The 14,675-nt window shown below is 49.4% G+C and overlaps 1 protein-coding gene across 3 annotated transcripts; it reads right to left on the bottom strand.

Moving 5' to 3' along the window:
• Window positions 1-239: 239 nt before the first annotated feature.
• On the bottom strand, window positions 240-9,438 carry DYNLL2 (dynein light chain LC8-type 2). 3 transcript variants are annotated; one of them, XM_059380758.1, is made up of 3 exons: window positions 9,333-9,438; window positions 5,174-5,312; window positions 240-2,308 (listed from the first exon to the last, which is right to left on the bottom strand). In XM_059380758.1, the coding sequence occupies exons 2-3, from the start codon at window positions 5,303-5,305 to the stop codon at window positions 2,171-2,173; spliced, it is 270 nt and encodes an 89-aa protein (XP_059236741.1). In that variant the 5' UTR covers window positions 5,306-5,312; window positions 9,333-9,438; the 3' UTR covers window positions 240-2,170. The 3 variants fall into 3 exon arrangements, with proteins under 3 accessions (XP_059236741.1, XP_059236742.1, XP_059236740.1); XM_059380759.1 differs by lacking the exon at window positions 9,333-9,438 and adding an exon at window positions 9,288-9,311; XM_059380757.1 differs by lacking the exon at window positions 9,333-9,438 and adding an exon at window positions 8,135-8,226.
• Between the last annotated feature and the right edge of the window lie 5,237 nt (window positions 9,439-14,675).

Genomic DNA, 14,675 nt, shown 5'->3' with positions numbered 1-14,675 from the left:
TAGAAAGACTGTGACTACTGCTGGTTAATTTTCTCCCCAGTAAAGGGGCCTCAGACTAGACCCTACAACTAAAATCTGATTCAGGGCAATCAGTCTCTCTTTGTCTGATCTTATCTCTTCAGCCCCCATCCTACTCCACCCTAGATACCCTCTACCCCCACCCATGTGTGGCACCACAGTCACCAGGGTAGCCCTTTTGTCCCCCCTCTCACTCTCAAAAAACCCAAACAGCTCAGAAGTGCATCAATCGACCTTTAATGTCCAAAAGAGGCATGGATGCAGAGCATAGGAGATGTGGTGGGGTCTCAGCCCCTGCTCCAGAAATGAGGGAGATGACACAAACCAGACATTTCCAACTGGCCACACAAGTCTGGGAAGGCAGGGGGAAACACAGATTTTGACATTCATAAAAAAATAAAACCTAAAGTCAAGCACTCAATCTTGTGCCCACCGAAGGGTTTGATAGGGAACTCACTAACCACCCCTGGTCAGCACCCACCCTCCCCCATCAGCAACAAAAAGAAAGCTCGGCACACACTAAAGGCTTGGGGAGGGGGAATTCTCCTGCCTCCCCACCAGCCCCAAGGATGGACTTGTGGGGGGAAAAAAAAAGAATGAGCTGGATCCCAACCACCCCCCTCCCACAGTGCCAACCCTACACATGAGAGTTTTAAATGCGATTTACAAGAATCAGCAGCTCGGTCAGCAATGACCTCCCCCCCACCCCCGTTTGATCAATAGACAAGACCTCCCCCTGCACTTTCCTTGGAATCTCCTCCCTCTAGCAGCCCTGCTCCATCTCCTGATACCTGGCTTCACCACTGCAAGACTAATCCCCTCCAAAGTTCCCCCAAAGGTCCTTACAGCCCTTTATCACTTCCATCCCCACCTCCCATAAGGGCTGCAAACACCCACAAGTCACTTTTCCTCTCCACTATGAACCAGTTCCAGGGCAGATGGCATCACAGCCATCTCCTCGTGCGCTATCTTCCCAAAGCCTTCTGGGGAACAGACAGCCATAGGGCAAGCAATGTCTGGGCCAGATGGCCTATGGGGGTTGACAACTGCCTTCACCCCCTAAACAGACACCCCCAGAGGTTTTTAACATAAAGGCCCAATCAGAACTAATCGTGCCACCTATCTAACCATACGCCTTAGAGATTCCACACTGTCCTGCCCCTCCCTCCCCTCTACCCCAAACCAAGATACACACATACACATACACACACATATACACAGAGGAGAATCAAGGGAGACATTGATTTGGTTTGATTGCTAAGACAACTAAGGAACTACAGTCACCAGAAATTCCCTTGCCAGCCAACTAACAGGGGCTGCTCTAAGAGAACTCCAGAGGAATGAGAAAACTGAGGGCTAAGCAGGGAGCAGACAGGAGGAGAGAAGAATGAATCGAAGAAAAAAAATCAAGCTAATCCTACCCCCAACATCCTCCTAGCATGAGCTCAGGCAGGAAGAATAAAAGAAGGTAATCCACAAAGACACAGCCCTTACTTAGAAACTCTTCTGACAAAGACAGCAAGATAAGTCTGCTCCCTACTCCCACACACCACAGACAAACACGTCTCAGGGCCCCTCAAAGAATCCACCCCCCACCCCACCCTGTGCCCCAAGCCGTGGAATCACAGTTCAGTGGAATATTCTCCCTGGTACTAGATCAATCCCCCTAGCCTCCTTCCTATCCCCCTCTCCCTGCCAATCCTTACGCTGTCCCCTGCAGCCTCCCCGGCCATCCCAAAGAAGCACCCACCACCACGAGGAGATGGCTGCACAATTTGAGTTCTGCCTCCAGAAACCGCCTGCTCTCCCCCAGCCCTCCTAGTTTTACAGGCTTTGTTGAGGGCTTTTTGAAAATTTTATGTAGGGAGAGAAAGAGAAGAGGGAGGGGTGGGAGAGATTTCCTAGTGCAATACAAAGAAAAAATTTTAAAGTCTGAAAATAAACATAAAGCAGCCTTCTTCCCCAGGCAACTAAACAGAAAGAAGTTTGGTTTTGTTTACTGCGACATACACATGAAATCGAGTATACAGTCCATGCAGTAGCACAGCCATTGGAGAGGACTTCCTGATGCTGGCCCCAGTGCAAAACAGTCCCAGCAACGCCGCCTGCTTGCCATCGCTGCCGCCGCCACTGACACCTTCACTGCGGCCACCTAGCCTGACTTGAAGAGGAGGATTGCAACTTGACCCAAGTAAAAATAGATGAAGTGCTTTGTCTCGTGTGTAACATAGCTGCCAAAATTTCGGCCCACGATACAATGCCAGGTAGGGTTATATTTCTTGTCAAATTCCTAAAAAAAAATAAATAAATAAAAGGGAGAGAAGAAAGGTGATTAGGATAGCTGGAAGACGAGAAGTCAGAATAGGAATGTGATTTAGTAATCACCCCCGCCTCCCCACCCTAAGGCCATGGCCTCAACTCCCCAAACCTCAGGAGCTCAGGTTAAGGCTGTCTAGGACACTCTTTCCTTCATTAATAATGGAACACCGCAAACTCCATTATTTCTCTCTAGCACTTTATACTCTGATCATCTCTCCTCCTCCTCCTAGCCACCCTACTCCATGGTCCACCCTGTGATTCTTTACCAAAGGACTAAGGAAGCCCAGGGTGTAAGAGACCACTCCAGTGTCTCAAAGTATGAAGAAAGCAGGGAGGAGCAAGCCTCCCTGACTTGCCAACTGCTGCCTCCCACATTACTAAACCAGCATTTCCAAATGCCAAGAACCAAGACACCAGAGCCAAACATCAGGAGCACCACGAAGCAGTTATTTGTAAGTCAACATTAAAGGCACTCCTGTTGTGCCAGGTACTGTGTGGGCTTTAAGTAGCAGAACAAGGACATCGACCATGAGATCAAGGCAATTCCCTTACTTCTCTTAGCAGCACAAGTTCAGCATCAAAGCAACCTAGGAAATCCTTCTGACCTAATCAGACAGACAGTTCCCTGTCACTCCATAGATCCAGGAGGAAACAGATGGCTCAGTAGATGCACCCTGCCATCCAACAGACCTCTACCATGGACCCAGCAAAGCTGCCAACCTAGGATTGCCCCCTCAGGTGCTCAGCATAAAACCTCTTTGCCGGGGTGCCCAGTTGGCTCAGTGGGTTAAAGTCTCTGCCTTCAGCTCAGGTCATGGTCCCGGGGTCCTGGGATTGAGCCCCGCATCAGGCTCTCTGCTCCACCAGGAGCCTACTTCCTCCTCTCTCTCTGCCTGACTCTCTGCCTACTTGTGATCTCTATCTGTCAAATAAATAAAATAAAAATATTTTTAAAAAATTAAAAACAAAAAACAACTAACAAAAAAACCTCTTTGCCTCCTCACTGTCCCTTACACCAAGGGACTCCAAGAGGTATTAGTGAACAGTAGAAAGGGGAGGGCTCATCAAATCCAGCCCTAATGCTGACTCTCAAGACACTGTAACACAGGAGAACCATAGCCACTTCTCTGGGTCTCATTTTCCCTATCAGCAAAACAAAAAAGCTAGACCAGACTTAACCTAAGGATTCTCCTGACTCAGAGTCCATGATTCTGGATCCTCTCCCTGCACAGGACACCTAAGGCGATCACTTAGCAAGGAGCCAGCACCCCCAGCTGGCTCCTCACCCACTGGGGCTCCTTATACGGAGAGTCTCTCAGTACTCCAGAGTTTCCTCTTTTCATTCCACCCCACCTAAGTAGGAAAGCAGAAGTCTATAAAACTTCAGGATGCCCTACCTCACCTCTATGAACCAGAACAAATCTACACTTAGGCATCCCTTTTGGGATACTACAGCTGAAAACATCAAAGACTAGGACTATGCCACTAGCAGACATGGATCCTGCCTGGGAATCAGAGGCCCCTGGGTATCACTTCTCACTTCTAGCTCAGCTGCTTCCTGTGTTAGGTAACCAGATTTAATTCACCCATTCACTCAGGAATTTTTCAGGGACTAAACCTATTACCCCAATATTGCTTATCTATTTTTGGCAAATTACATATTCAAGCCCATCCCATTCTTAAGAAGGTGGGGAAAAGGAGAGGATACAGTACCTGAGTCCTTTTTTTTTTTTTAAAGATTTTATTTATTTGACAGCAATGACAAGGAGACAGAGAGGCAGGCAGAGAGAGGAGGAAGCAGGCTCCCCACTGAGCACACAGCCTGACACCGGAGCTCCATCCCAGGACCCTGGGATCATGATCTGAGCCGAAGGCAGAGACTTAACCCACTGAGTGCCCAGGTGCCCCGAGTCCTTAAGAGGGGGTAAAAAAAAGAAGAAACTTCCTATAGGATAGAGATTATTACAGGGATATCCCATTTAAATGATGCAGTTCCTTGAAAAACTTGTGTATGATCTTGTATTATCTGTTCAATTATCCTCGATTTACATTTTGAATAGTTCTGATTTCAACCAGTTACATTTGATCCTAAGCTTCTCTCCCCAATGCCCTGTAGTCACAAAATTATCTATAAACACACACACAGACACACACACATAAGCACACCTCAGCAGAGCTCCTATAAAGAACTCTTAAGGTGAGGCACCTGTGTGGCTCAGTGGGTTAAAGTCTCTGCCTTCAGCTCAGGTCATAATCCCAGGGTCCTTGGATAGAGTCCCACATTGGGCTCTCTGCTCAGCAGGGAGAGCCTGCTTCCTCTTCTCTCTCTCTGCCCGCCTCTCTGCCTACTTGTAATCTCTGGCAAATAAATAAATAAAATCTTAAAAAAAAAAATTAAAAAAAAACTCCTAAGGTAGGGACGCCTGGGTGGCTCAGTCATTAAGTGTTTGCCTTTGGCTCAGGTCATGATCCCAGGATCCTGTGATCGAGCCCCACATCGGGCTCCCTGCTCGGCAGGAGGCCTGCTTCTCCCTCTCCCACTCCCCCTGCTTGTGTTCCCTCTCTCGATGTCTGTGTCTGTCTCTGTGTCAAATAAATAAATAAATAAAATCTTTAAAAAAAACAAAAGAAAAGGAAAAAAAAAAGAAAAAAAAAGAACTCCTAAGGTGAATGCTTTGGCAAGAATCCCTCTCTAATTTGTCTGCTTTGTAAGCTTCTGGGTTTTGTTTGCATGGGATATACCTGCTTTCCTAAGTTCCCAGTTCAGATCCCCTTGGGGAACAGCTTAGATGTCTACCCCTACCCCTAGCCAATAGCCACAGTTCTCTTGGCGCACCTTCTTGATATAGGCAGCAATGTCCTTCTCTATGTTGTACTTCTCCATAGCCTGCGTGGCGCAGTCAACGGCATCCTGTTGCATGTCCTCAGACATGTCTGCGTTCTTGATCACTGCCTTCCGGTCAGACATCGTGACACTGCAGAAGAAGCAGAGAGGTGAAGCTGATAACCCATGCTCTAAGCAATGCACATCAGCAGCTGAGTACGGAGCCTCAGTGGGAGAACAGAAGACAACAGAAAACACAGACATGAGGCATTATAAGAAGAGGGAGGTCCTGAGCTTTTAGGAAAGACCTGGTCCCCAAACCTGGGAAATACAAGGTGGATAGGAAAAGACCTAAGAAGCCATTGATTTTTAGCATTTATAAAATAAGGCTTTTTCCATCTATTTCTGGTATCTTAAATAGTATCAATTGCCCAGATATTATAATATATCACCTACTAGCTGTGTCCTTGGGCAAGTTACTTAACCTTTGTGCTTTCATATCATCATCTTGAAATGGAGTCCTTCAGGGTTACTGAGGGCAAACCAGGTGGCATTAACACCTGAACACAGTAAGTCCTTGATTTAATGACCATTACTGCATCATTGGTAACACAGTGGAAAGAAGATGAACTAGGAATCAGTAGGCCTGACTTCTGGTCCTGACTATGAACTCCTGTATCTTGTAGTCTTGGAAAGCCACTCACCCTTCCTGCATCCGATATTTCCACTTTAGCAATGAGAGTAACTCTCCATCTGGGGTTGTTACAAGGATTAATTAAGGTTATATGAAAGCATCTGCGAACAAGGACAGTCTACACTGGGGTCTGTGGGCCAGATTCAGCCCACCACCTGTTTCTGTAAATAAAGTTTTATAGAACAGGCAAATATGGCAGAGTTGAGTAATTCCAAGACAATGCATGGCCTGCAAAGCCTAAAATATTTTCTATCTGGCCTTCCACAGAAAAAGGTTGTCAATGCCTGGCAGTGAGAGAGATAACAAAAAGTGAGGAATTGTTATTTTAACAGCCCCATTTCATATCCCTGCTATCTAACCCTTGGCATTCATCCTATAGCGACCAGAATTTTGGGGTAGACTTTGCATGGTCCGTTCCTGGGATGACAGGAATCCCCAGAAGGCTGGTCAGAACCTGACTGGCAGTCTATAGCAGGTGAGTGCTTTGCTCAAGAACCAAGGAGATGAGCTGCAAAACCCAATCCTCTGTCCTTGACCACAGTCCCATCACAATGATTCCCCCAACCCCCATCCCCAAAAGAGGACTCTGTCACCCGGCCCAGCAGACAAAAGATGTCGTCATTCCAGCCCTGTCTGATATTAAGGCTACACAGGAGGCCTGCCTGCTCAAGGAGAGATCCCTGGTACCGTTCGAGGCCACCTTGATCTCTGCGCCCACAATAGCCTGTGTGCTGGGTGGACTAAAAGGGAAAGCAGAACTCACGATTACTCCTTTAGCCTGTACCCAATGCAAAGAAAGCATATATGCCAGCTGCCAACCACACAGTCCTTGACCGCACCCAAGGCACCTCAAACTAAGCAGGGCTGGCTCTATTTCAGCAGAGACTGGCAGAGGAAAGTTAGTGGACCAGAAAAATCCGACCCCACACCCCAAGAAGTACCTGAGCATCACCAGGTGCTGAGGAAAAGGTTAGGAGAACCTTGTTCAATGCCTGACTAGCTACATGACCTTGGACAAAGCAATACCTTCATTCTAAAAACCCATGGTTGAAAGAAGATAAATGGGGCAACTTCAATGAGTTTGAGCAGATATATAACTACAGAGAAAGAATGTTCTGAGTATTATAAGACTGACTATTTGAAGAAAACTAGTGTCACCTGATGGCCTATTCCAGGTTACCACTCAGAAGGGGGCACTGTTTACAAACGCAAGGGTGGGGGTGGGGCCTGGTAAGACACTGTGAAGTTAAAGCGTGAAATTGGCACTGGTTTTCCCAGCAACCTCACCTGCTCCACCGGCCTCATCCCCAAAGGAACAACTCTGTCACAGTAATTAAAAGCCACTTTACTCTCTAGTAGGAGAGCGCCTGCGGTTACATAACGTTGGTCTTGTGACTACAATGCTACGATTCTTCACCCCCGGCCCCCCAGGCGTCTGAGGGGTGAGGCCTAGCCCCAACCTGCCGTGTCCAAGGTGCCAGTGAGAAAAGGACACGGAGGTGCCCGGCATACGCACCTCCCTCCTGGGAAAACAAGCAAGGGACCTGGGCCTCCGTTCAGAAAGACGAACGGAGGGCCCCAGGCCAGCTGCATCGGTCGAAAGCCAGGGGCTCCTAGGAAAAGCGAAGAAGGCACTCCAGGACAGCTCCCTATCCGCTATCCCCAGTTTTGTGTCATAAAAGGCCAAGTCTCAGAAAGCCCCGGACCACCCTCCCCTGAGCCCCCTCCCCGAACGCTGACATTTCCCCCCCTGAAATCTCCAAGGGGACTTATCCCTCCACCATGACCTCCTCCGGAGCGCTGCGGCCCCCGAAGGCCAACACCTGGGGCATGAGAAAGCATCCTCCCCGCCACCTCCGCCCCGGCCGGTCAGCCGCCCTCCCCCGCCCGGCCTGGAGCAGCGCCGGAGTGACTGGGCGTCCTCGCCGCAGGAAGGACGCCCCGGAGTGTGGCGGCGGCAGGAGGCGGCAGGAGGCGCCGCGTCACACCCGAGCCCTCTCCACCCCCTCTCCCTCGGCCCCAAACACCAGAGGCCTCCACGCAGCGCCGGGAGACTCCCGGGAGGGGAGGGGACGGGAAGGAGGCGGGGAGCCGCACCTCCGCAGCCCCGGGCCTCCGGCCGCGCCCGAGGGTCGCGAGGGCACGGGGTGGCGCAGCTCCGGGAAGGAGGAGCCCCGAGGGCGTCACGCCTAGGCCAGCTCGGGGCTGGGCCTCGCGCGTGGGGCTGCACGCGACCGCCGCGGGCCGCCGCCCCGGGGACTCCCCCACCCACCGCTCACCTTCACGGAGGCTAGTCCGCGCGGGGCCTCAGGGGAGCAGCGATGGGCTCGGCACGGGCGCGGGCAGGGGCGGTGTCCCCTCGGCTCCTCCAGCAGCAGCAGCAGCTGCCGCCGCCGCCGCGGTCTCCGGCTCCCGCGGCCCTGGGCCGATCGCTCGCCGCCGCCGTCCGCCCTTCGAGCTTCCCCGGCCACCCGCTCTCCGCCTCGCGCCCGCCGGCCCGCCGCCTTATCCTTGCTCGCGCCTCGCAGCTCCGCTCCGCTCTGCCGCTGAGCACGGCCGACGCGCGGCCCCCACAGAAATAGCGCCCCGCCCACGCCCCCCCGCCGCGCGCGCCGCCGTCCGCGCTCCCCATTGGCTGCGCCCGCCCGGCCCCGCACTGCGGGCTTCTCCCCGCGCCGCTCTCGCCCCACATCTTGTTTCCTCCCACAATGCCTCGGGGCGGAGGGAGGGGGAGCTGGAAAGGGTGGGGGGAGGGAGATGTGGCCTTAAGAAGAGAAAGGAGAAGAAAAATGCAGACCCTTCCACCCAGGGCTAGGAGGCCAGGCCTAAAAAGGAATAAGTAGGCGAGGCTTAGGAAGAGGGAGGGGTATAAAGACCCCAATCTCAAGGAGAATAAAGAGACCGAGAGGGATGGAGATTTCAGACCCTGGAGCAGATGGGGAAGGGGTAGATAGAGACCCTAACCAGAGGAAGAGGAAGGGAAAGGAGGTGAAGTCATCAGCCTCAGAAGAAAAGACAGGACACCCCTTCCCTCCCTCCCCCTCCCCCAGATCTGTTGGAAGGAGAGAAACAACCGCTCAACAGAGAGGTAAAAGCATAAATAGCCCCAGGGCTCCCCTCCCCTTACATTCAGGAAAAGTCCCTTCCCCAGCTCAGTCTTTGTTCCCGAGTCTCAAGGCCACAGGACCTCAGCTCGCAGCTGGAGCCCAGCTGCTGTTTATCGTCTTAGAGCTCTATGGAGGCAGACTCTAAGCAAGGTTGTGAAAAGGGAGGTTGGTCTTTGGCACGCAGGATCCTGGAGTAGAGGTGAGAGTAAGCCATTTCTGGTCGGTGACGACCTCACGGGGAGTGCATAGAACCCCCGAGAGGTGTGAACCATAGTGTGGCAGACCTATGAGGAAACTTAAAATTCAGCCCATGCATACTCCTCACCTTATAGAGAAGAGAACCAAAGCACAAAGGGGGCAGAGCTCTCACCAGATCACCGCAGGTCAGGCTTGGTCTTGGCTTTTAGGCTGAAAAGTGGTGCTTTTAGGCGGCGGCTCCTCTGGTGGCTGTGGAGGCTCTCTGTGGGAGTGTGTGTAAATGCCCAGTGAACTTTGGGAGAGATCCTGCCCATTACTCCACCCCACCCACCTCCAGAGAACAGGAAATGTCTGCCTTTTTCTTCCCCTCAGTTTCACAAAGGAAGTGTCTACCTAAAGGGGTGGTGAGAATCTTTATAGGGAGCCACGTGTTTGGGCCACACAGTGAGGATTAAATTCCCCTTCCCATCATTTTCCCTTCCCTGCCTCAAACCTTGTTCAGGAAGTCGTTCTTGCTCTGGACGTGGTCTGCTCTGGTGTGGAACATCATAATTTAGTATTCATTATGTATCAGGGGAAACCTGGAAAATCACGCCCTCCCACTTCTGCTTTCTGCTGCTCTGTCATGTCCCAACCTCTGTCAGCATTCCAGGGGAACAGACAAGGTCTGATGTATCCCCTCACACCCAGGGTATTCTGATGTCAGCCTCTGTGTGAATGAATGGGAGGCGGGGCACATATGGGCAGAGAGGGAGGAGATGAAGAAGGGTACTTGACCACCTTAAGGCTTGTGGAGAGCTGATTTCATGGACTACTAGGAAGAGAACTTGTACCCTCTTTCTGCAATGGTCATTAGCTTCCAACCCCTTCTATGGCCTGAAGGTCAGAACTGCAACATATGGTTGTGCAGGTTGTTCACTATACAATGACATTCAACCTAAAGAGCAAGTGGGGGCTAAAAAATACAGCTTGCACTCCACTGGCTAAGCTGTGTGCCCTGGTGCAGGCCAGTGTTCACCCAAAAGATGCATACTTCTTTTCAAGTGTGCCTAAAAGAGACTGAACTTGTGGTGATCCTTCCAAGTCCATACTGCTGGCATATAAATCCTCCCTCTCCCTGGCCCCATTGCCTAGAGTAGCATACTGCAACCTTTGGTCATTCCCAGTCCTGGGGCATGGTAGGGTGGAGGTAAGGGCACAAAGAACTTCAACTAATGGGAGTCAGAACAAAGGCTTTGACTTTTCAGAAATGTGGGTATCTGTGCGTGTATGAAATATATGCGAGAAAGACTTAAGGCTCTGGGATGTCAGGAAAACTTGCTAACAATGGTATGGTTTATAGATAGTAATATTCATAGAGCACTCACTCCGTGCCAGGCTCTAATCTAAGTGTTTTCAAAGTATTGTTGCATTGAAATCTGGAATAATCGCAGTGAACAGGTATTACTATCTTCCTGTGCAGATATGGAAACTACCTCTTAGAGAAGTTCAGTAACTTGCCCAAGATGACCCCGCTTTTGTCAATGCAGGCGTCAGCTCCAGGCTGTCTGTTCCCAGGACCTATACCTTTAGTGATTCCTCTATCCCACCTCCTTACAGAGAAAAGAAAAAAGTGTTAACCGAGGGTTTGGCTTTCTGCCTGAATTATACCAGCATTTCGTAAACTTATCTGGCTCCGAAGCCCTTTTCTATCCAAACATTTATTAACTTCTGCTAGAACTACTATCACAGGACACAGTTTGGGAAACGTGCTATAGTGATTATGGCTATTTATGTGAAATGCTTACTGTGGGGTAATCACTATGCAACGTAGTAACTGTTGTCATTAATATGTCGCCTTAATTTGGTGGATCTTTTTATTTCATGCCACTACACACTCGTGATTGCCCAGTTATCTGTTGCCCAGATGGCAGAACCGTGTCTTCAGATTTAAAAATCAGAGGGAACTTCTTGTCTTCCCTGTAGGCTCCTTACCCTCTCCCTCCTCCTTTAACCTAAGGGTTCCCCAGGGCCCTGTGCTTTGGTCACTGTTCAACTTGAGTAGTTTTATCCACATTCACATTTTTTTTTTTTACCATAATCTGGGTCCTGGTGGCCCCCCTAATTCTCAGGCCCGCAGGCTCCTCAAACTCTCACACATATAAATATATAAATATAAATCGTCAGACATACACACATATAAAGCCTGGTCATGAGGAGCATTGGCCCTGGAGCCAGAATGCCTGAATTCAAACCTCTTTCCACCAATCCACCAGCTGTGCAGAATTGGTCAAGCTATTCATCATCTGAAAATTTCATTTTCCTTATCTATAAATCAAGAATAATACCTATTTCATAGTTATGAGAAAATGCATTAAAAACTTTTGGCATGGGCGCCTGGGTGGCTCAGTGGTTAAGCCGCTGCCTTCGGCTCGGGTCATGATCTCAGGGTCCTGGGATCGAGTCCCGCATCGGGCTCTCTGCTCAGCAGGGAGCCTGCTTCCTCCTCTCTATCTCTCTCTGCCTGCCTCTCTGCCTACTTGTGATTTCTCTCTGTCAAATAAATAAATAAAATCTTTAAAAAAAAAAAAAAAAAAAAAACTTTTGGCATGATGCCTGGTCCATAGAGGTGATTAATAAATGTTAGCCATCATCAACATTTCTTTTCCAGACTTATTTCCCTTCCCTGCATTTCTTACCTTGGTTCATGGCCCCATGATCCACCCAGAGACCAAGTCAAAAACCTGTGAACACCCTTACCCACGCCTTGTCTGTTATCACTCAGCTCTTGACTATTTTTCCAGCCCCCATGCCCTTTCATTGTGAATACCCTGCATGGGGAACTCATCATCTCTTCTCAATAGTTCCCTGCCTGCAATCCAGGCTGCTCCTCCCCAATCCACACAGAGTGATCTATCTAGAATGCAAATCTCCCAGGCACTTCCCTCTGCTCTGCCCAGAAAAAAGAAAAAGAAAAAAAAAAGACAGCTATTCCCCATAATTTACCTCCCCCATCTCACCCTTCACATCGCCCCACCCCCGCCTTCTCTCCCCACACTTCCATCTCCCTCTTTGTGCTCTAGTAACACCGGCTACTGCCTGTGGTTTTCCCTATACCCAGATTCCACACCTTTGTTCATGTGGTTGGCCTTGCCTGTGAGGCTTGTGGCTTTCTTTGCTGGCTAACTTACTGGCTTGAGTGTCCTCTGTAAAACTTCCTGAATCCCAGGTGTTCATCACCAACCACCTTGTATTAAACTTGCGAGGCTTAAATTTGTCTGTAGTTCCTTGCAGACAGGGATTACATCTTATTTATGTGTGGGCTGTAGAACCTAGCACAGTTCTTGGAACATGGGAAGTTCTCTGTCCGTATTGGTTAAATTGAACATCCCTATCAGGGTAGGACCTGTGGGACTCCCACAATGGAGAGGTCAGGAATTAGGCGGCCCCCAGGGCCCACATGGTGATCAAAATCAAGAATGTGGATGAAACTACTGCATGGCGGAAAAGCACGAATTGGGACACTTCATCCCTTCCTCCACCCAAAGAACCTCCTCAGGCTTTTTCAGTCTCTTTAGAACCAGGAACACTGCTATTGACACTGGGGAGCAAGTTGCTGGCTAAGGTAAATCATTGTCAGTGCTGAGGAACGCCCAGGCCTGACTTTGAAATCGATTTCCTCCTTATACTACCTGCTAGGTATTTGGGTGATAGCCTGACGATTACAGGTAAAGACAATCAAAGGCTCTCCACCCCAGCTGACCCAGTCATCCAGAAGAAAGAGAGCATGGCGAGGACAAAAGTCGATTTCACCAACCCCTTCAGCTGTTGACTTGCTTCAAAGACTCCAAAAGGATGGAGAAGGGTGAGAACATAAAACCTGACACTTAGTGCAGTGCAGACCCTGGTAGCAAGTCCCCTCTGCCAAGTCCCCATGGGGGAGGGGGGGGGACTAAGGAAGAGAGCAGTGTGACAAGAACTACTGGAATCTGTCCCAATTCCTCACTGATTTCTTGAGTGGCCTTGCAAAACATATTTCCCTAGGCAACCATTTACCAAGCCCTAAATATCAACCTTCCTCCTTCCCAAGTCCCCTGAAACCTGGAGGAGCCAGTCAAGATCAACAATGTAGGGGCACCTGGGTGGCTCGGTGGGTTAAAGCCTCTGCCTTCAGCTCAGGTCATGATCCTAGGGTCCTGGGATCAAGCCCAGCATCGGGCTCTCTGCTCAGCAGGGAGCCTGCTTCCCCCTCTCTCTCTGCCTGCCTCTCTGCCTACTTGTGATCTCTGTCTGTCAAATAAATAAATAAAAATCTTTTAAAAAAAAAAAAAAGGATCAACAATGTACCTGAGAACTAGTGAGATGAGCACTGGACTGGGAGTCAGAGAAGTCCTAAGCCCAATTCAACTCTAGTCAAATCATTTCTTTCCTCAGAATCTGGATATCTTCATCAAGAAAATGTAGGACTGGATAATCTGTAAGGTCCTTATCAGCCCCCAAACCTGTGATTCTCTGATTTCTATAACCCCTCACAAATGATACCTTCCCTATGGGTCAGAAAAATTTCTCAACTTGTAGCCAAGCTTAAATACCCTCTTCTCTGATCCTTCTTTCTGATCACTTAGAATTCAGAGAGCATTTCTCTACACTCCCATCACCTAACAAAGCTGGGATATCATTCTGTTCAGCTGTGTATTCTCACAACTAACAAAGGCCTTGACACAGTTAAGATTGAATTAATCTTTGAGCTTCAAATAAAATATTAAAGCAAGTGGTCATCAAGAAAGAACCAAAGAGAAGATGTTCCAATGCAAATAGTGGTTTCTAGATCATGACGCCTCCTAATTTAGGAGTGCTCCTCCTTCACTGTCTGCACAGTCCTGAGGAACCCTTCCTTTGCCATGGGAGAACCAAGACAATAATATGGAATTTGTCAGCCCTTTTCCAAATGATCAAGTTAGGGTTCTTGGGGGCAGGAAACATCTGAAGAAAAAAACAGGACCAGAATAACCCCCACTGATTCCAGGGAGCAGGAACCATGGAATGGTCTCCTCAGGGCATCCCTGTGGGGCAAATCACCAGCATTTTCCTTGAGTCACCCTACTGTCGATTCAAATTCCCAAAGAAGGGCATCTGATTGGCTACATTGGGTCCCAGGTCCACTTTTTGGCCATGGAAGTGAAGGGCAGCTTGAGAGACCTTCTAAGATCATGGGGGGAATATCTGACAGAAGGAAAATCCACATGAAGTTATGAGAAGCAAGAGAGTGGGTGCTGGGCAGGCAGAAACACAGATGTCTACTCTTGGAGAGCCTCCAGAGTGGGAGGCAAGATTATCTTTGAGGGAGATCCTTGTCCCCACTGTCATAAAAACAAACACTAGGCTCTCTCACCCTTAGTCCCATAGAGTGAGGTGGGGAATGGTGAGCAGGGTTCTAAAAAATGAGGTCTGTACAACTTTGCCTTCCTCTCTGAGAACGGTTTTGAAGGAAAACATTGCTTTGTTAGGCATATTACAGTATATTCCAGTTGGCAAA

The sequence above is a fragment of the Mustela nigripes genome, chromosome 16 (genome assembly GCF_022355385.1).
Source record: "Mustela nigripes isolate SB6536 chromosome 16, MUSNIG.SB6536, whole genome shotgun sequence".
Classification (NCBI taxonomy): Eukaryota; Metazoa; Chordata; class Mammalia; order Carnivora; family Mustelidae; genus Mustela; species Mustela nigripes.
The sequence above is the reverse complement of the archived record's forward strand: the minus strand, read 5'-3'. Positions and strand labels throughout refer to the sequence as shown.